Consider the following 22,515-nt stretch of genomic DNA (forward strand, 5'->3'; position numbering starts at 1 on the left):
AATGATTTTGTTGATCAGATGTCATAGTAACTATACATGTATACACTCAATCATATAAATCATACCACGGTGTCTTGATGAATACTCAATTCAACCAAAAAGTGAGATGTAAATAACTACATATTGGATGGTCAAAGTCCAATTATATGTTTCTGAGATTGTTATAGTACATTGATAACAATAATCATGACATATATCGATACATATAACGTCCACAACTAAGAATATGTGAGTCCAAGAAATATTCAAATCATTAGCAAGTCACACTAGATTAAACAAACCCGAATAAATTGCATGGCCAAATAAATCATCACCAGAATGATACATATAATGGGATTAGCCATTAATTCTCAATCATTGAAATAATAGAAACATAGATCTCATGCCAAATTAGACTTGATTTATCTAATATTCTATGAATCTATGCAACTTTTATCAGATTGCCAATAAATCATGAAATTATATGTTAAACAACAGATAGTTAAAGGGTGACTCTGATACCACATCCACATGTTAAACAAATAAGTACAAACAACTTGTACTAAATAGTGAAAATTTAAATAATTTATCTCCAGCCATTGTTGTCAAGTAGAACTTAAATCCATACCGCTCTTAACCTACTTACTTTCTTCTTCTCTATACTAACAAAGAAAATGTGTAGAAGAAGAGATAAGTAAAAGAGAAATATAGAATAAGGATCTTCTAACTTATACCTAACCAGAGAGTGTAGTGTTAATAGAGTACCAGAGACTATTTATAGGCTAAACTAAGGACCCTTACTACCAAAATCTCTACGGTTTCCTTCCATCAAGAAAATCTTGTCATAATTCATAATTCAAAATAATATTTTCTAACTAATTAATTTATTTGGTTGCTTAACTGATTGAATAAGATATCAATTAGTAGAAAATATCAATCAATCATTATTGAATAAGAGATACCAATTAATTATTGATAAAATGTTAATTAATTAATCAGAATATCAACTACTTTAAAATCAATCATATGGATCATAATTACTTCTACAAGAGGCTAGTCTTACAAAAAAATTTCTCTTTTTTCCTTAAACAAAAGTTATGCTAGGGACTAATGAGAAGCCAAGTTTTGTATGTAAGCTTACTTTTTAAAAAAAAAAAAATTGTTCTTCTATTTTCAAGAAGAGAAAATAGCAAAATTAGTCGCAAAACTGTTTGAAATTTTCTGTTTTGGTTATTAAATATTTTTATATGGCCAGAGTGATCATTTTAGTAGTAAAACAATGTATTTTTTTTTTTGCTCAAATAAAAAGTTTAAGAACTGAAATAGAGAATAAATAGTTAGTAACAATTTCTGTCGTTCAATAAATGAAAAACCATCTTTTGTTCTACTATTCCAAAAAATTAAAAAAATAATAATAAAGCCAAAATTCGTCTGGCTTCAAATTCGTCTGGGATTTATTGAGCTCCAAATTCGTGTGGGATGTATCGATTCATCGTAATTGTCTGCCTATTTGACACGTTCAATGTTATGATCTTCTTTTTTAGTAATCTCTTTTGTAGATGTCAATAACCTTTCTTGGGTCGACATATTTAAAATCAAATAAAGTTACACAAATGGAATGAGACAGTTTTTATGCGATGAAAACAAACCTTGGAAATGCCACAAGATTGTGAATGTGACAAGAACAAGAAGAAAGAAGGACGATATTTTCGGCATTTCTTCTTCAGAGCTACCTATAAAACACAAACGTTAATTGCATTGGTGAAAAATATCAGGATTCTAATTTTACACCTAAAGGATGAAAGGTGCATTAGTGTTATCTCTTCTCATTCTTGTATGCTTAGTGGCATCTGTGCAATGTTTTGCAGGAAAAAAGCATGACCCTCTTTTGAAGCACCTCAAGGCTCGAAGAAGCTCGAAAAGATCAGTGAATTATGTGACTGAGGAATTGGAAAATGAGTATTCGCCAGTTTATGTTGGCCCTCAAGAAGGGTTGAAGGAAGCTGACAGGATCACAACATTGCCAGGACAGCCAAATGCAGTAAATTTTGATCAGTATTCAGGGTATGTCACAGTTGATCCTAAAGCTGGTCGAGCTCTCTTTTACTATTTTGCCGAATCCCAAAACTCTTCGGCCAAGCCCCTGGTTTTGTGGCTAAATGGAGGTAAGTATTTCTATTCGAAATTTTGTGACTAGCATTCTGTAGAGAGGCTATTGTTTGAAAAATAGTAGTTAAGGTGACAAAAGCCTGTAACCTTTCAAAGTTGCACACGAATATAACACTCTCTTCAATGTTACTCATATCATTTTGGATTTTAAATAATTGAGAAAGTATCTACAAATCTGGGATTACAAATACCTAAAAGATAGGAATAAAGAGATGGGATAATGACAGAGATTTAAGAAAATAAATAGTGATTGAGAGTAGTTTGTCATCTTCGTGTTTTCCTTGTTTGAAAGAATGTTTTTTTGCATACTTGAACCGAAAACAGGACCTGGATGCTCCTCAATTGGAGCTGGAGCAATGACTGAATTGGGACCTTTCCGAGTTAATAGAGATGGAAGCACCCTCTGGCTTAATCCATATGCCTGGAACACTGGTAAAAATCTCATCAATTAATTGTAGAGTAATCGTCATCAAAATTTTGAGAAATTCACAATTAACTCCACCAGTTTTGTGTCCTCCAATGTAGTGGCAAATGTACTTTTCCTGGAATCTCCGGCCGGTGTTGGATTTTCTTACTCAAACACATCGTCTGATTACATTACCGGAGACACAAAAACTGCTGCAGATTCTTATACATTTCTGGTCAATTGGTTAGAAAGATTCCCAGAGTACAAAACCAGAGATTTCTTGATAACTGGAGAAAGTTATGCTGGCCATTACGTGCCTCAACTTGCTCAATTGATCCTCCATAATAACAAGATAACTAACCAAACTGTTATTAACTTGAAAGGAGTTGCTGTAAGTCTTAAATTTCTTGAATCATCAATTGTTTTTATTTAATTTAACCAGTTACATGATGATTATACTTTGTCCATGGTTTTCAGATTGGTAACGGATACTACGATATTGAAGCACAAAACAGTGGAACTTATGATTATTACTGGACACATGCCCTAATATCCGATGAAATCCATCAGGGTATAGTTTCCAATTGCAATTTTTCCTCAGCAGATCCACCTTCAAATGCTTGTCAAACATACAAAATCCAAGCATCTTCAGCAAAAGGCAATATCGATGATTACAATATTTATGCTCCCTTGTGTTCTTCTTCTTCAAATACTCCTTCTTCGGTACTAAAACTTGATTCGATACACTGCCATTTTTAGTCCTTTCTGATTTTCTCCTCTAAATGAAAACCAAATTGAACTAACGTACTTTTAAATATCTCTCTGAATGAAACAGATTAATGAGTATGATCCATGCTCAGATAATTATGTTTACACTTACCTAAATACTCCTGCCGTTCAAAAAGCACTTCAAGCTAATACAACCGGAATCCCTGGACCTTGGGAGATCTGCAAGTACGTACCATTCAACGTTTTGTTATTCTATTCCAGTAGAATATAGGATATCCACAATTGGATACTTAATTTTATACTTCCTTTTCATTTTATTTAGCTAAGTTTTTTTTTCTTCTTCTTTTTTTAAAACTTAATTGTATACACAGTGGCTACATAGGCTCTCATTGGGATGATGAGCCAGACACAGTGTTACCTGTCATCAAGGAGCTCACTTCAAGTGGCATTAGCGTTTGGCTGTACAGGTAAGGAAGTGAAAAAGATATGCTAAGCTGTAAAATCATGAATACCTGAGGATCGACCTGCCTATCTAGTTAGTGTCTGTTTAAAAATTTGAACATTTTCAATTGCAGTGGAGACACAGATAGTGTATGTTCTGTGACAACAACTAGGTACGGCTTGAACAAACTCGGGTTATCGGTGAAAACTCCTTGGTATGCTTGGTACACTCAAGGTGAGGTAAAAAACAATCAACTGCATATCATACATTTTCTTGTTTGCTTTTCCCTTTCTTTGGTAACAAGAATGAAGAATCCTATGTTCAGTTCTTGTCCAAGTAAAACCAAATTTGACCCTCTTTTTTAAACTTGTTTAGGTTGGTGGTTATGCAGTGGAATATGAAAACTTGACCTTTGTGACAGTAAGGGGAGCTGGACATTTTGTTCCGAGTTATCAGCCTGCCCGGGCGCTAACTTTGTTCTCATCCTTCTTGGATGGAAAGCTTCCACCTTCCAACTAGAGCTAATTAAACCAGTGTATGATCAATAGTGAAATGGAATTTGACTTGAGATATACCTATGAAATTATTCACCTTTTACTGATCAGTTGTGTATATATATGACCTTGTCTATTTTCTTAAATCAAAGTTATCAATCCTTAAACTTGCTAGCTATATTTCTGTAATTACTATAATTAATTACCATGAATTTGGTTCCTACCAAAAAGTCTTCTTATCTTTTTTTTTTTTGAAGGGAAAAAACCTTTTTAATTGATCAACATTTAAGATTGTACAAGGGTCCAAAAAATACCAAACTACATCAATATCTTAACATGTTTACTGTCATGTTTGTCCTTGAAAAGTAATCTCAACTGTTCTTGACCGAAGCATGTGACATGATTAAGAGCTTAACAGCAAAATCTTGGTCACTTGGAAGTAAATCCCAAAGAGGATTTATATTTTATACTTCATTTGTCAGCCCCAAGCAACTATCTTTCCACTTCTTGAAAAAGATGCTAAATTTTGTGTATAATCATTTATAAAATCACATCATGACAATTTGTTCCAAATCAACCGGGTCGAGCGTCAATTTTTCATGCTGTTTTGGTGAGAAACTTCCCCCTTCAAATCGCATCTAAATAGTTGTATAATGAATGCACAGAATACATAGGGTCATTCGCGATGACTAATTAGTTTACCGAATCATTCTCTTTAAACTCATTCTCTTCGTCATGAATGATTTGTTTACTCCAAAATAGTCTGGACCAAAGAGAAAAATTCCATTTATTGGCCTTTTCAATACAATCAAATAGAAAGGTCAACGGCGCCATATTCCAGGGCCCAAATCATATAATTGAATAAATCTTCCTATATCTCTGATCAAGGATAAAACAAGATCAGCTCTGCATTATATCTAAGGCATTCTTCGGTTCGGGCCAAAGAAAGAATATGTGTCCCATGAAGATCCATCAGAGCACCTTCTACTTCTAATAGCCATGAATTACATCCAAATCATTCTCAACGAGTCTATAAGAAGTGATTCCATATTTTTTATCAGGTTCGGGTCTAGACCCAAATAAAGACCAAAAATCTTGAATACTTGATCCGACAGAATAACTCAAAAGATAAAGAAGTATCATTAATTTTTTATCATGCTCATTCCAAGTTTGAAGTGCCATTACAAATAAGAATCTCCTCTGTTACATGATTTCAATAGTGCGAAGAGTATTAGCAGAAGCTGTAAAGTTCTAACCAATTTTTGGCTATAGTATAATTGTGATTGACATTATGTGTCTGCCACATGATTCGCTTGATACTTCCAAAGCATGAGGTGACCATACTCTTTTACTTAATTATCCTACTATCTTCATGGTATTCCAATTTTATCTAATTGATTTTATTTTTCTCAAGAATACAAGATTATACAGATAATTGGAACAACTAATGCAACACAACACTAACCTACACATGGTAGGAAAATCACTAGTATAAATTAACTTGATTTCAGGGTCATAGTCAAACTTCTGACCTTGGCAACGGGAGCACTTTAAAATTTACCCTGGTCAGCTGGCTTAATCTGATCATTTCTTAAGGAATAAATGTTGATCATCTATTGCTAATATCAATATTGTCAAGAACTGCTTACGATGATGTATCTATATTTGCCAATGCTTGAGAATGAGAAAAACATCCTTTATCTTTAACCAATGTTTCCTGAGATTTGACTACCTACTCTCTCTCTCTAAACAGAAGGGTATGTATTTTTATTGGAATAGAAACAATTTAAGTTGTTTTGATGCAATCCGGCCAGAAAATATGAAGAAAAGGTGCTTAAGTATTTCTTAAATTTACTCTTCACAACAAGGTTTTCCAAGCATCTTCAATTCATTTTGTGTAGTGAATTTGTACGTGATCCACAACTTTTTTTATGTAAAATTTGATAGTTTAAAGATGAATTGTAAATACTCTATGCATAGTTTTACATCCATGTTAAATTATATGTTGAAAGTTTAAAATCATGTTATAGGAAAATTGTTCAATTTTTAATATAACATACGGTGTTTTGTTAAATTCAAATTAAACATATCCGAACCATCAATTACACCCTGCAATTTCATCCATGCAAAGACCATAGGGTATGGGCTAATCCAATAATTTTTTTTAGCGCAAATCATGATGAGCCCCAGCATACTTTAACCAAGTCATTAGTAATTCCAGGAAAGAAATCACAAAATGAAGCCTTGCATTAGAGAAAGAAATCACAGATATCTAGCTAGCTATACATCCAAAAATGAAAGGTGCAATACTGTTATATCTCACTCGTCTGCCTGGTGGTGTCTGCTACACAATGTTGTGGTGGACTTGGACATGAACATAGATATGATGATCCTCTTGCGCAATTCGTTAAGGCTCGTGGCTTAAGAAAATCAATCAATCATGGGAGTGACGATTTGTTGAATGAGTATTCGCCAGTTTATGTTGGCCCCCAAGATGGTTTGAAGGCAGCGGATAAGATCACAACTTTGCCCGGTGAATCAAATGATCTAAATTTTGATCAATATTCAGGGTATACCATTGTTGATCATGAGACTGGTAGAGCTCTTTTCTACTATTTTGCTGAGTCTCAAAACTTTTCTACCAAGCCCCTTGTGCTATGGCTAAATGGAGGTAAATTTTCGTCCCTATTCTTTGTAACTATTGGTTCATAGGTATACATTTCATGAAAAGAACTTATTAGACGGCGAGATTAATTCGACTATAAGACCTGGTTGCTCCTCACTCGGGGACGGAGCAATGACCGAACTTGGACCATTTCGAGTTAGTAAAGGTGGAAAAACACTATGGAAAAACCCGTATGCCTGGAGCACTGCTAAGAACTCATAATTTGTTAAGCGTGCTGTTAATTTTTTTTTCCAGAAACAGTTGATAATTCCATTGATATGTTGTAAACTATACAATTGTTGAGCAAAAGCCCAAATTAACTGTACAAGTGCATCTTGGCACTAAGAGTGGAACCACTCTTCATCAAAAGAAATGCTTAATGCATGCATACTAACTAAATCAACCCTTTCCTCCGTTAGATTAGTGGACAAAATGAATGAGCATTCCGTAAACATGAGCACAAATTTCTGATGTCCTCCAATTGAGAGTGCATTGCCATGTCTTTGGATTTACTGGTTTGGATCATTTTCAGTAGCTGCTTCTGTTTAATCTTGACCTCAACCTTCTTCCATTCCTTCTCTCTTGCCTTACATAATGCTAACTTAATGGCCACTGCTTGATTCCTGAGTTTGTTGCCATCAGTAGCTTCTTTGAGGGCCCATTGAGCTAGAATTTGTTTGTTATCATCCTCTGCTACTATTCCAATTCCCATGTCCCAGCCTCCCGTCCTCTGCTGTGCTGCAATAGTTAGATGAATGGTGTCGGCACCCTCTTTCCTCTTTAGCTGTAGTTCATCTGCTCTTGGTGTTCCAACATGCTCATCCTTTTCTCTTGATCCTTAGCTTCTTTGTATTCCATCCATTCATTCTGTGCCTTCTGTACAATCTTCAATGGATGTTGCAGTACATTGTTGAAGATTCTTTCATTTCTTGCTTTCCAAATCTGCCACAGGATATTAGCTGTCAAGGCTATGTGTTCCATACCCTCACTTCTGCACCTAGCTTCTGTTACAGAGCTCCACCACTTCTTAAAGTCTCCTCTCTGGTCTTCAATTCCATCCCAATGTAATGGAGCTAGATGCCCTATTTCTTAAGCTATCCTGCATTGGAAGAATAGGTGTTCAACATTCTCAACACCTTCTCCACAGCAATTGCACACAGGTGATCCTGTTTTGATTCTACTGTGCATGACTTCATTCATAGGTATTGTACTGTTCAAGCATTTCCACAAAATTGAGTTTCCACAAGTTTTTCCAGAATTTGTTGTCTCTCAGACTTGTTCCTTCCTCCTGGCCTTCTTCTTGCTGTGCATGATCATTCCTCATCAGTTCCTTGTAGGCTGAGGCCACTGTGTACTCCCCATTTCCACTGTGTGTCCAGAAAAGGCTATCTTCTTTATCAACCAAACTGATAGGTATCCTCATAATTCTTTTAGCTTCTTTATCCTTAAATAGCTTGAATAAGAGAGGTCTTTTCCATCTGTAACTTTGGACCAGTTCTTCCACCTTATTGACTGTGCAGTGTTGTGGCCTTGCTGAGGTTGGTATCCCTTGAGAATTCCCTGGTATCCATTTGTCCTCCCATATCTGAGTGCTCTTGCCATTTCCAATTTTCCTATAGGTTCCTTTTTCCACCGAGTCCCTTGCTCCCATCAACTTTTGCCAAATCCAAGAGGAGTTCTGCTTGATTTTGCATCTGAATATTGACTCATGTGGGTAATATTTGGCTTTTAGTACTTTAGATACCAGAGAATTAGGAGTTATGGCCATCCTCCATGCTTGTTTCCCCAGCAAAGCTCTGTTGAAGCTTTGCAAGTCCTTAAATCCTAGTCCCCCTCTATCCTTTTGCTTTGTCATTTTCTTCCAAGAGCACCAATGTATTTTCTTTTTCCCACTCTCTTCTCCCCACCAAAAGTTGGCCATCATAGTACTCAATTCCTCGCGTCGTCTGACTGGCAACTTGAAGCAGGACATGGTATAGGTAGGTAGTGCCATGGCCACTGCTTTGTGTAGAACTTCCTTACCTGCAGTGCTGAGGAGTTTATTCTTCCATAGCTTCATCCTCATCTCACATTTGTCCTTTATAAAGCCAAAAATTTGCTATTTTGTCCTTGTAATGACCATTGGTAACCCCAAGTATTTCCCTTGAGTCACATCTGGACACCACCGAGCTGTGAGCTTATTCTCTCCTGTGCTTGTTGTGGCACGTTCCTGAGCTTTTCTCATACATTTTCAAAATCTGTCTGAGTTCTTCCGCCTCCTTTGTGTCTGCCTTGCTGAAAATTAAGGTATCATCTGCAAAAAAAAAAAGGTGAGTTATTGATGGCCCTTGTCTGCAAATCTTCATCCCTGTTATTCTTTTATCCCTTTTTGCTTTCCTTAGTAGATAAGTGAAGCCTTCAGAGCACAATAGAAATAGATAAGGAGATAAAGGGTCTCCTTGTCTGATTCCTCTTGCAGGTGTTACATAGCCTTTGAGGTCTCCATTGATGTTGAAAGAGTAGTTGACAGATGACACGCAGCTCATTATCCATTTGATCCACGTTTCACAGAATCCCATCCTTCTCGTGATTTCTTCTAAGAACTTCCACTCCACTCTATCATATACTTTTGACATGTCTAACTTCAAAGCAAAAAATCCATGGTACGCTTGTTGTTTATTTTTTAAATAGTGCAAAAATTCATGTGAAATGATGACATTATCTATAATCGGCCTACCAGGTACAAAAGCAGCTTGGTTTCTACTAATACAGACATTGAGGACTTTCTTAAGCCTATTAGACAAGATTTTAGAGATGATTTTGTACAGGACTCTGCACAGGCTTATAGGTCTGTACTGTTTCAAGTTGGTGGGGTTGTCCACTTTAGAAATTCAAGATATGACAGTGCAGTTCAAGGACTTGAGCATCAGACCCGTATGGAAGAAAGTTTGGATTGCTGGAATTATATCCTTTTTAATGATGAACCAGAATTTTTGAAAAAAAAAAAAGAGGACTCATCCCATCAATGCCTGGAGCTTTGTTGGGATTCATAGAGAAGACAGCAGTTCTGATTTCCTCCTCCTCTACTCTCCTAGTTAGACAGCCATTCATTTGGTGGGAAATGGTTGGACAAATTCAGAATAATCTCCAACTAGTGAGTTTTGCACTTTATAGTGGCAAACGCACTGTTCTTGGAATTCCCTGCGGGTGTTGGATTTTCTTACTCAAATACATCATTTGATTACATAACCGGAGACACAAAAACTGATAAAGATTCTTATACATTTTTAGTCAATAATTGGTTAGAAAGATCCCCAGAATACAAAACCAGGGACTTCTTGATACGGGGGAAAGCTATGCCGGTCATTACATGCCTCAACTTTCTCAACTAATCCTCCATAACAAGAAGATAACGAACCAAACTGTCATTAACTTGAAAGGAATTGCTATGCAAAAATCATTTCATGCACATACTAGCTTTTGTTATTCTACAGCAGTAGTATATAGGAAATCTACAGCGGATACTTTATTTTACACTATCCTTTCCATTATATTAAACCAATTTTTTTGATTAAATTAATTCTACCCACAATGGCTAGATAAACTCTAACTGGAGTTGACGAGCCAGACGTAGTGTTACCTGTAATCAAGCAGCTCACATCAAGTGGCATAAGGGTTTGGATTTACAGGCAATGGAGTAAAAAGTTTGTGCTAATCAAGCTGTAAAATAATGAATATATGAGAACCTGCCCATCCAGTTTTAGTGTCTAATCAAGAACCGGAACATTTTAAATTGCAGTGGAGACACAGACATTGTAGTATCTGCGACAACAACTAGGTATGTCTTGAACAAACTTGGGTTGTCCGTGAAAACTCCTTGGTATGCTTAGTACACTCAAGGCGAGGAAATTAAAAAAAAATCTACAGCATATCGTACATTTTTTTTTTTGGTGGAAAGAATCCTGTATTCAATGCTTGTCCAAGTAAAACCAATTTTTATCCATTACCAACTTTGATCCTATGTCAAATACTTGTTCAGGTTGGTGGTTATGCAGTGGAATATGATAACTTAACCTTTGTGATAGTAAGGGGAGCTGGACACTTTGTTCCTAGTCATCAGCACGCCCGGGCACTCTGTTTGTTTTCATCCTTCTTGGATGGAAACCTTCCGCCTTCCTATGTTAAATACTTCTTCAGGTTGATATTAAGCTAATTCATTAATCACAGGCCCAATAAACCTTCTATTAATATTTTAAATTTATTTTTATTCTTTTGTTTAGTACTCTTAATTTTTTTAAAAGGGTTAATCACATTTTATCCCCTTAAAGAATACCCAATTTCTCAGTTTACCCCCTAACCTTTAATTTTGCTCACTTAACCCCCTTTAGGACAAAATTGCCCTTGCATTATTTTGACTTTTCATTTACCTTGTTTTCCTTTCTTTTATTTCTTTTTTTCTTTCTTCTTTATTTAATTCTTTCTCTTTCCTACAAAAATCTTCACCTTAATGATTGAAATTAAAAAAGAGGAATTGCAGATATCTATCTTCTCCTTAAATGATTAAAAAAATATTCAAATCACTTTCCTAAAATACAATTTTTTTAGTCTTTCAATTCTTTTAATTTTGGGTTTTCCTCTTTCCTTTCTAGTTTCTCATTTTATTCTCAAGAAAATATCATAAGATGAAATTGTTTTCCATTCTTTTATTTTTATTTATTTTTCTCTTTCTTCTCTCTTTCATCCTTCCCAATAGAAATTCCATTTCAACGAAAATTTTTGTTTTGAGTTTGTAATTGCATATTTCTGGGTGAAGGTTTAAAAAGTATCAAAAACTAATTTTGATTTTTTGTGTGATGTCACGTGTCACAAATTTCAATTGATGATTATTAATCAAGTCACAATTTCATCTTAAGATATTTTCTTGGGAATAAAATAAGAAACTAGAAAGGAAAGAAGAAACCCCAAAATTAAAAGAATTGAAAGGCAAAAAAAATTATATTTTTGGAAAGTAATTTGAATATTTTTTTAATCATTTAAGGAGAAGATAGATCTCTACAATTCCTCTTTTTTAATTTCAATCATTAAGGTGAAGATTTTTGTGGGAAAGAGGAAGAATTAAATAAAGAAGAAAGAGAAAAAAAAAAAAGAAAGGAAAACAAAGTAAATGAAAAGTCAAAATAATGCAAGGGCAATTTTGTCCTAAAGGGGGTTAAGTGAGAAAAATTAAAGGTTAGGGGGTAAACTGAGAAATTGAGTATTCTTTAGGAGGATAAAATGTGCTTAACCCTTTTTAAAATTACTCTTAGTTTGCTAAACCTTATTTGACAAGAGATTTTTGCTAACCTATTTTCTAATTTTATCTCAAAATTTCATATTTTCCTCGTTCTCTTTTTATTTTCCTTTCATTTTTCATTTTTTAAATTTTTTTTTTTTTACGTTTTCCTCCTTTGTGCAAAGCAGCCATCTAAGGCTTCATCCAATAATTTGGCATTTGATTGAAGATTTAAATTATAAATGAAAAATGGAGAAGAAATATATTTGTAATCGAGAAAAGGTTCTAAATGGAGTTATGGCAAGTGCTAAAAGACAGCAGCTAGGATAGAATTGGACTGGTGAGGTTTTCAAGAGCAGAATTGGAGAAAAGAACAGTGGAAAAGACATAAGAAAAGAGAACGGAAGAAATAAAAATAGGAAAATTTAGAAAATATAGGACCCATGGGATACCCAAATGAACATAGACAAACCTATTAAATAAATGGGTATTACAGTCCCAATCCAATTATGGACGGGCATGGGTATTTAAATGGGATTTGGGCCTTGTTGCTAGTTCTAGATATGTACATGAAGTTCTATTTTGCTAAATCAAAATTGTCATTCCTTAAGCTTGCTTCATTTCTGTAATTATTAAAATTCATGACCATAAATTTTCATCTTGCCAAAAAGCTATCTTAGTTATCATGTTAAGTGTCATGTTTGCTCTTAAATAAGTAACCTTACAGTGATGGAGCTAGAGAGGGGTATGGAGGGACTATCACTCTCCCTAGTTCTACAAATTAATTTTTCTTTATAAAATATTTGATTTTCAAAGGTTGCTCTATAAATTTAACTTTTGCCCCTACAAAACTTGAAACTAATTTATTTTATACATGTAAGTTTTAGATATGTTAAATGTTATATATGTAAGTTTTAGATATGTTAAATTTCGGTTCCTTAAAAGTAAATTTTCTGGTTCGTCTATGCCTCAAATGTTCTGAAACCAACCATGCGAGTTGGTTAAAAATTTAACAACAAAATCCTGGTCACTTGGAAGTAAATCCCAAAGAGGATTTATATTTTATACATCATATGCCATCTCTACTTATTGAAAAGATGGTAAATTTTGCACATAACCTTTTGTTTTTTTTTTTTTGGGGGTAAGACTACAACTAGGACTGTCAGTTGAACCAGACTGGCCAGAACTCTGTCTGATCGCCCTAAATTTATTAAGCTGAACCTTATGCAATATGAATTGAGCTGATTTTGGGTCAAAACATTTTGCCTGATTTGAAAGTGAACTAAGTTTGGATTGCACTGAGTTCAGCTCACTTAATATTCAGTCCGAATAATATATGTATATAGCTAGCGGGGCATATATATATATGTATATATGAGTAAACTTAATAGTCAGCAACACTTCTAACCAACCATGCTGTACTATAACCAACTTACAATTGGTACAGATCAAATTGAGCCCCAATGCTAATTAATATACACTCATTCAACAACTAATCAAAAAATCTTTAATGTCAATGGATTTACTTTTTGGTCTTCTGGTCAATCTATAATTCCCAACTTTAATCACAACTCTAGTATGCAACCCACGGTTTTTTGCTCAAACAATAACTTTTTAACCAAAGAAAAAACCAGGATTCTAATTGCAAACTTAAAAGGATGAAAGGTGCATTATCATTGATTATATTTTCTTAGGCTTGTATGCCTAGTGGCATCTGGGCAATCTTTTGGAGGAAAAGAGCATGTTTTTAAGCTCCAAAGGCATCTGAGTTCAGCTTCTCATCCTAAATATTGTCTGACTATTTGACCCATCTAATGTCTTGATCTTCTTTTCTTTCTTTTGGTTATATATTTTGGGTAGGATGGCAGCATCTCAATTTTGGATAGAAACAAGCATGAGTTAAACATAATTTTGGGAATTGTTTTGGTACTGGAAATGAATTTAGACAGAATACTGTAATCTTACAATTTTCAGAATGGCATCGCCCCATTATCTTTTCGGTAGCATTCTTGTAATTTACGTTTAGTCTCTAAATAGAGATGCATTTTCAGCATTGTCTCTTCTCTGCTTATTTATTTGAATTTTCCAGCCAGAAGCAAACAACTTCAACCAACCTACCCAGCTGTCAAAATATGAACAATTAAATTTGTGTGATTTCACCATCAAGCAAATAAATCTTGCATACTATTCTACTTTATCTGGATAAAGTAGAATATTTTGTCAAACTCTACAAATATAGAGACATCATTTGTACTACTTTTATAACATTACTACACACAATTTAATGTTTCCATGAATTGTTAGACTAATGTGATTAATGTATCCATGTTTGTCGGGAACGTTGTTTTTCAGCCAAGAATCCAAAATCTGCAACTCATAGCTTACGTTGGCATTTTGTTTTTCCTTTGGTCAATGATCAAGAATCAATCTTCAACCACTAAAAATGGGCATGGTTTTTTGTGTTTATGACCAGGACAGTGAACCCACGACGGACAAAGCTCCATGAAAGGCAGCTCGTGATGTTGAATGGAATAGACCTGGAGAAAAGGAACAACTGAAAGAAGGTGTTTGGAATAGGGCTAATGTTGACCTCCGGAGACTTGCTTGTGGGTTCTACACATTATTTTAAAAGGCATTTTTTTCTTTTTTTCTTTTTTATTTTAAAGTTTGATTTTACTATTTCAAAAGGTTCTCGCATTTTGAAACATTGGTTCTACATAATTTGAGTTGTTTACCATGGAGTATGTATACCAAAATTGTATCATACAAATATTATGATAGGTTCACACGTTTTCAGTTGGTAAATAGGACAAGTACACTAGTGAGAAAATATTCAATCATTGTTCTTAGAGCTACCTATAAAATGGAAGCATCGTATCCGAGAAAGAAACTACAGATATCTAGCTAGCCAAACATCCCAAAAATGAAAGGTGCATTAGTATTATATCTCACCCTTACCTGCCTAGTCGCATCTGCTACACAATGTTATGGTGAACACGGATATTATGGACATGATCCTCTTGCAAAATTCTTTAAGGCTCCTAGCTTAAGAAAATCAGTCAATCATGTGAACAAGGAACTGGACAGCGAGTATTCGCCGGTTTACATTGGCCCCCAAGATGGTTTGAAGGCAGCTGACAAGATCACAGCGTTGCCAGGCGAACCAAAGGGCGTGAATTTTGATCAATATTCAGGGTATGTAACTGTTGATCCTAAGGCTGGTCGAGCTCTCTTCTACTATTTTGCTGAGTCTCAAAATCCATCTACGAAGCCTCTGGTGCTCTGGCCAAATGGAGGTACAAATTCACCGCCATTATTATTTGTAGGTTCTGTTTTTAAAGGTAGAAATTTCATGAACTTCTTAAATGGTGAGATTTGACTACAGGTCCTGGTTGCTCTTCACTCGGGGCAGGAGCTATGAACGAACTCGGACCGTTTCGAGTTACTAAAGGCGGAAAAATGCTGTGGAAAAACCCATATGCCTGGAACAATGGTAAGAATTGATAATTTGTCAAACAGCTGTGAATTTATCTGATAAGACTTAGGATAAGCACCAACCAATGAATTTTGTGTTCTACAAACAGTGGCAAATATAATTTTCCTGGAATCTCCTGCTGGTGTTGGATTTTCTTACTCAAACACATCGTCAGATTACATCACCGGAGACACAAAATCTGCTGCAGACGCTTACACATTTCTGGTCAATTGGTTAGAAAGATTCCCAGAGTACAAAACCAGAGATTTCTTGATAACTGGAGAAAGTTATGCTGGCCATTACGTGCCTCAACTTGCTCAATTGATCCTCCATAATAACAAGATAACTAACCAAACTGTTATTAACTTGAAAGGAGTTGCTGTAAGTCTTAAATTTCTTGAATCATCAATTGTTTTTATTTAATTTAACCAGTTACATGATGATTATACTTTGTCCATGGTTTTCAGATTGGTAACGGATACTACGATATTGAAGCACAAAACAGTGGAACTTATGATTATTACTGGACACATGCCCTAATATCCGATGAAATCCATCAGGGTATAGTTTCCAATTGCAATTTTTCCTCAGCAGATCCACCTACAGAGGCTTGTCAAGCATACCAAAGCCAAGCAAATTCAGCTATAGGCAATATCGATAATGACAATATTTATGCTCCCTTGTGTTCTTCAAATACTCCTCCATGGGTACTAAAACTTGATTCGATACACTACCATTTTTATTCCTTTCTGATTTTCTCCTCTAAATGAAAACCAAATTGAACTTTCATACTCATAAATCTCTCACTGATTGAAACAGATAAATGCGTATGATCCATGCTCATTTAATTATTCTTACACTTACCTGAATACTCCTGCCGTGCAAAAGTCACTTCATGCTAATACAACTGGAATCCCTGGACCTTGGGAGACCTGCAAGTACGTACCATACGACGTTTTGTTAGTCTATTCCCGTATTACATAGGAAATCCACAATTGGATACTTAATTTTACACTTTCCTTTTCATTTTATTTAGCTAAGTTTTTTTTTCCTTATTTTTTAAACTTAATGGCACGCACAGTGGCTACATAGGCTCTAATTGGGATGATGAGCCAGACACAGTGTTACCTTTAATCAAGGAGCTCACTTCAAGTGGCATTAGCGTTTGGCTGTACAGGTAAGGAAGTGAAAAAGATATGCTAATCTGTAACATCATGAATGCCTGAGGATCGACCTGCCTATCTAGTTAGTGTCTGTTTAAAAATTTGAACATTTTCAATTGCAGCGGAGACACAGATAGTGTATGTTCTGTGACAACAACTAGGTACGCCTTGAACAAACTCGGGTTATCCGTTAAAACTCCTTGGTATGCTTGGTATACTCAAGACGAGGTAAAAAGAATCGATTGCATAACAGACATTTTCTTTTTAGCTTTTCCCTTTCTTTGGTAACCAGAATGAAGAATCCTACTTTCGGTTCTTGTCCAATTAAAACCAAAATTGACCCTATTTTCTATACTTGTTCAGGTTGGTGGTTATGCAGTGGAATATGAAAACTTGACCTTTGTTACAGTAAGGGGTGCTGGACATCTTGTTCCGAGTTATCAGCCTGCCCGGGCACTAACTTTGTTCGCATCCTTCTTGGATAGAAAGCTTCCACCTTCCAACCACAGCTAATTATAACAGTGTATGATCAATCCTGAAATGGCATTTGACTTGAGACATACCTATGAATCGTTCGCCTTGTATTGATCAGTTGTGTTTGTAATCTCGTCTATTTTCTTAAATCAAGATTATCAATCCCTAAACTTTCTCTACTTCTGTAATTACTATAGTTAATTATCATGAATTTGCTTCTTGCCAAAAATTTATCTTATCTTTTTTTTTTGAAGGAAAAAAAATCCTTTTTAATTGATCAGCATTTAAGATTGTACAAGGGTCCAAAAAGAACCAAACAACATCAATATCTTGACATGTTAACTGTCATGATTGTCCATGAAAAGTAATCTCAACTGTTCTTGACCGAAGCATGTGACATGATTAAGAGCTTAACAGCAAAATCTTGGTCACTTGGAAGTAAATCCCAAAGCGGATTTATATTTTATGCCTCATTTGTCATCCCCATGCAACTATCTTTCCACTTCTTGAAATGATGCTAAATTTGGTGTGTAACCCTTTACTATTACACAATTAAATCAGATCACGACAACTTGTTCCAAGTCATCAACAGGGCTGAGCAGTCAAATTTTCATGCTTCCCCCTTCAAATCACAACTAAATAGTCGTCTAATGAATGCACAGAATAAAATAGAAATAATTGGCAAAAAGACTATTCTTTTGTTGTGAAGAGTATTAACAGAAGCTGTAAAGTTGTAACCACTTTTCGGCTACAGTATTGTGATTGGCATTGTGTATCTGCCACATGATTGGCTTGATCCTTTATCTATTTATCCTGATATCTTCATGTTATTCCAATTTTATCTAATTTATTTATTTTTTCTCAAGAATACAAGATTATAATCGATCAACTCAACTTACCTTTGTGATACAGATAATTGGAACAAATAATGCAACACAACAATAACCTACACATGATAGGAAAATTATTAATATAAATTAACTTGTTTTCAAGGTCACAGTCAAAGTTAGGAATAAACGTTGATCACCTATTGCTAATATCAAGATTGTTAAGAACTGTTTGCGTAATGAACTCTTGTCTACTGATTTAACTGCACGTTGTACCTATTTGCCAACCCTTGAGAATGAGAAAAACTTCCTCTGCCTTTAACCATGTTTCCTGAGATTTGCCTACCTGCTTTCTTTCTTTCTTTTTTTTTTTTTAACACAAGGTATATATTTTTTGGAATAAAAACAATTTGAGTTGTTTTGATGCGATCCGGCCAGAAAATAAGAAGGAAAGTGCTTAAGTATTTCTGATTTTTACTCTTCACAGCAAAGTTCTCTGATTATCTTCAATTCATTTTGTGTAGTGAATTTGTCCGTGAATTGCAACTTTTTTATGTAAATTTGGGACTTTAAAAATCAATTGTAAATATTCTAAGCAAAATTTTACATTCAGATTAAATTATATGTTGAAAGTTTAAAATCATGTTATAGAAGAATAGTTCACCTTTTAATAGCACATACGGGGATATGTTAAATTCAAATTAAACATATCTAAACCATCAATTGCACCATGCAACTTACTTTGCACACGTTCATCCTTGCAAAGAGCATAGCAGATTCACATACCAATTATGATACCCAAGGCAACGGGCTAATGAAACAACTTTTGAGCGCAAATCATGATCCTCAACATACTTTAACCAAGTTATTACTAATTCTAAGATATTATCATTCAGTCAATATTTTTTCATATTTTTACAATACTAGTAATAACTCACGTGCTTTGCACGTGAATATATTTTCCTAAGATATAAAACCTTTAGTATATTAAATTTTTGTACAAAATCTTAATTATTGGCATAATATAAATTAAGAAACTATATAATGAATAAAATTAAGCAATTGGTAATTATACAAAATGTTTATTGTATACAAAGTAATTAAAAGTTTATTGTGGATTCTATAGTTATACAAAGTTTGAAAATGGAAGATTATCATATTTAAGCTAAGATGTTGGTATGATATTGACTAAGAAGCCATATAATAAATAAAATTATGCAATTGCTAGTTGTAGAAAATGTCTATTATGTACAAAGCAATTTAAAGTTTATTGAACTCTGAAGATGGAAGATTATCATATCTATTATCATATCTAAACTAAGTTATTACATATTTTATTTCGATTGTGACAGTAAAAAGAGAAAATTTTTTATGTTGTGTCAAATCAGTGTATACAAAAACCTAAGCAAAATACATACTAAACATTATGATTTGGATACAACAAATTTTTATCAAATTCAGTAGTTGTAAACTTTTTCTATTATATTTTTTATAATTATCAATAACTTTTTTGAAATTTTCTTAGTCAATATGACATACATAATATATTGAATTTAATCATCAATTTAACCTTTTGCTTTCTCATTAACTATTTATAATCTTTTGTCTTCTTATTAATTGTGATTTTCTTCTAAACCAATATCTATATAAAATATAGTTAGCTTTAATTATCATGCACAAGAATATAATAATTGTAGATAATTTGAATACATATAATAATTAGAGATGAAGAAAATGATTAGTGAATATAGTTGTAAATGGCCAGTTTTTAATTTTAATGACCAAAGTGCTTCAGATGTGATTTATTGAAACTTTTCATTTTTCTTATTATTGTCATGATTGACATGCAATAATTCTAATTAAATGATGCGAGGGTAATTTAGACATAACAAAAACTAAAATCAAAATATGCTTACACTTACACTCGCTATCGCCAAAACTCATCATACTTTTTATACAGTAATGATAATGATGAGACACAAGACATGAAAAGAAAAAGAATTCGGGAACTATTACTTATGGAATGCAGATTGCAAAGCGATAGCTAGCAGAATTTATGAATCTTTGAAGTCGTTTTTGGTTTATCTGCTCATTCTAAATGTTATCTGACTATTTGACCCCTCTCACTTCATGGTCTTCTATTCTCTTTATTTAGGTTGATTTTATTGGTAAGATGGCAAGATCTCATTCTTGGCATGAAACCTATAAAATATCTCACCTTTTGGTTCACACGTTTTTAGCTGGTGAATACAACAATTACAAGAATGGGAAAGAAATCACAAAAGTGAAGCCTTCCATTAGAGAAAGAAATCACAGATATCTAGCTAGCTATACATCCCAAAAATGAAAGGTGCAACACTGTTATATCTCACTCTTATCTCCCTAGTGGAATCTGCTACACAATGTTATGGTGGACTTGGACATGAATATAGATGTGATGATCCTCTTGTGCAATTCGTTAAGGCTTGTGGCTTAAGAAAATCAATCAATCATGTGAGTGAGGATTCGGCAAATGAGTATTCGCCAGTTTATGTTGGCCACCAACATGGTGTGAAGGTAGAGGATAAGATCACAACGCTGACAGGTAAACCAAATGATGTAAATTTTGATCAAATATTCAGGGTATGTCATTGTTGATCATGAGGCTGGTAGAGCTCTTTAATTCTATTTTCCTGAGTCTCAAAACTGTTCTACCAAACCCCTTGTGCTATGGCTAAATGGAGGTACAATTTTCGTCCCTATTCTTCGTAGCTGTTGGTTGATAGGTGTACATTTCATGAAAAGAACTTCTTAAACGATAGGATTTGACTGTACCTGGTTGCTCTTCACTCGAGGATGGAGCAACGACTGAACTTGGACCATTTCGAGTTGGTAACATGGTTCAAAGACTCGGCCGAGTTGTCACCGGATCGGGGCTTCCCGATCCGATATCAGGACGGGATGACTCCAAGATAATGAATCGCCGAGACGTCTACGAGACAGATAGAAACAACCAAGTCGTCCCGAGTCATCCCGAGTTAGCTCAAATTTTAATTTTTTTTTGCTAATTTTTTTATTATTTTTTTATCATATTTTTTTACAATTTTTGGAATATTAAATATTTCAAAAATTTGTGTCTCGCCGAGACCGCGACCGATATACCGAGACCGATGTAGAATGGTCAGGGCTGCAACTGCAACCGCGACCATGATTGTGAACCATGGTTGGTAAAGGTGGAAAAACCCTATGCCTGGAACACTGGTAAGAACTCATGATTTGTTTGCAATTGCTAATTGATTTGGACAAATTCAGAATAAGCTTCAACTAATGAGTTTTGCATTTTACAAAAAGAGGCAAATGTGCTATTTGATAAGTGGATATTTTACGTATTTTTAGTATGCTTTATTAGTTAGCTTTGGTGTGTTTTATCTAGTTTTATAGTTAATTAACTAGGGTTTTGGTCAAGATATCTATGTTGCGGTTTAATTGGCAAAAATTGCATTTATATAGATTTTAACGGAAAGAACTTCATGTTTTTGTAGGTTTAAGGACTCAATCATCAGTTGGAGTGAATTGAGAAGAAAATTGGATGATAATTGATGAATTGAAGTGGTTTAAAGAAGGCATGAAATACAAAACATTCAATTGAGGGAATTCAAGTAAAGACAGTTTCGACATATCTTGGTATTTTGGCTATATCTTGAGCTACAATGATCGGATCGAGGTGATCTTGGTACCATTTTGAATCTAAGAGATATATCTACATTTTATATGAAGATATCAAAGTCCAATTCAGCCGTTTTCTTGGTCAAAAAGTCGAAACACAGAAACTTATCTGGATGGTCAAAAGCTGAAGCCTAGAATTGACCAGTCTATCGTATTTCGACCATATCTCCGTCCACCGATCTCCAAATTAGATGATTCTTGAAATATTGGAATGCTAATTCAAAGGGCTACAACCTTTGTGTTTTAAATAACAGCTAGTTCAGTGGCTATCATAGAGAAACTTGCAGTTGAAATGAGGTCAAAAGTGAAAACGCGTATGGTAGCCGAATTTCTGCAATTTGCTCAGCCATTTTTCTCATCTTCACACTACTTTCCAGCTAGAGTTGGAGAGAAAACGTAGGCTGCACATGTTTCTGATGCACAAAGGAAGAAAAATAGCTTATTGTCAAGTCAAAAATATATAGTAGAATCAAGAGGCTGGAACTTTGTTTTGTTGACTTCGTTAACACCAGATTTAGAGAAACAAAGGGGAGAAGAAAAATACGGTAGGTGAATGGAGGATATCAGAATTTTAGGATAAAAATTGAGGCCGGCCATATTCTCTGGGGCTAGCAATTTTTGCAAGAGCTTGGAGAGTGCAAGAATTACCACAAAAATGTAGTTCTTCCATTTCCTTAGTGTAGGATAGTTTAGCTAGTTAATTCATCCTTTTTGTATATTAGCTAGATTAGAATGA

General features: G+C 34.5%; 2 protein-coding genes across 4 annotated transcripts; both read left to right on the forward strand.

The window, feature by feature from the left end:
* Positions 1-1,741: 1,741 nt before the first annotated feature.
* Positions 1,742-14,745, forward strand: LOC113689200 (serine carboxypeptidase 1-like). Of its 3 annotated transcripts, none has more exons than XM_072054970.1 (8): positions 1,742-2,144; positions 2,473-2,580; positions 2,674-2,945; positions 3,032-3,277; positions 3,390-3,508; positions 3,655-3,750; positions 3,859-3,959; positions 14,609-14,745. In XM_072054970.1, the coding sequence occupies exons 1-8, from the start codon at positions 1,778-1,780 to the stop codon at positions 14,614-14,616; spliced, it is 1,317 nt and encodes a 438-aa protein (XP_071911071.1). In that variant the 5' UTR covers positions 1,742-1,777; the 3' UTR covers positions 14,617-14,745. The 3 variants fall into 3 exon arrangements, with proteins under 3 accessions (XP_071911071.1, XP_071911058.1, XP_071911064.1); XM_072054957.1 differs by lacking the exon at positions 14,609-14,745 and adding an exon at positions 4,101-4,329 and having other exon boundaries at positions 3,859-3,964; XM_072054963.1 differs by lacking the exon at positions 14,609-14,745 and adding an exon at positions 4,101-4,329.
* A 179-nt stretch (positions 14,746-14,924) lies between these two features.
* On the forward strand, positions 14,925-17,426 carry LOC113693666 (serine carboxypeptidase 1-like). Its single transcript, XM_072054955.1, has 8 exons — positions 14,925-15,431; positions 15,521-15,628; positions 15,720-15,991; positions 16,078-16,317; positions 16,430-16,548; positions 16,692-16,787; positions 16,896-17,001; positions 17,137-17,426. Exons 1-8 carry the CDS (start codon positions 15,059-15,061, stop codon positions 17,284-17,286), a joined length of 1,464 nt encoding a protein of 487 aa, XP_071911056.1. The 5' UTR covers positions 14,925-15,058; the 3' UTR covers positions 17,287-17,426.
* Positions 17,427-22,515: the final 5,089 nt, after the last annotated feature.

The sequence above is a fragment of the Coffea arabica genome, chromosome 1e (genome assembly GCF_036785885.1).
Source record: "Coffea arabica cultivar ET-39 chromosome 1e, Coffea Arabica ET-39 HiFi, whole genome shotgun sequence".
NCBI classification, from domain to species: domain Eukaryota; kingdom Viridiplantae; phylum Streptophyta; class Magnoliopsida; order Gentianales; family Rubiaceae; genus Coffea; species Coffea arabica.

Coding starts and splice junctions, on each gene's coding strand:
- LOC113689200 (XM_072054957.1), top strand. CDS start 1,778: ATGAAAGGTGCATTAGTGTTATCTCTTCTCATTCTTGTATGCTTAGTG. Junction 2,145..2,472: donor GGTTTTGTGGCTAAATGGAG/GTAAGTATTTCT, acceptor AACCGAAAACAG/GACCTGGATGCTCCTCAATT. Junction 2,581..2,673: donor TCCATATGCCTGGAACACTG/GTAAAAATCTCA, acceptor CCTCCAATGTAG/TGGCAAATGTACTTTTCCTG.
- LOC113693666 (XM_072054955.1), top strand. CDS start 15,059: ATGAAAGGTGCATTAGTATTATATCTCACCCTTACCTGCCTAGTCGCA. Junction 15,432..15,520: donor GGTGCTCTGGCCAAATGGAG/GTACAAATTCAC, acceptor ATTTGACTACAG/GTCCTGGTTGCTCTTCACTC. Junction 16,549..16,691: donor GGACCTTGGGAGACCTGCAA/GTACGTACCATA, acceptor TGGCACGCACAG/TGGCTACATAGGCTCTAATT.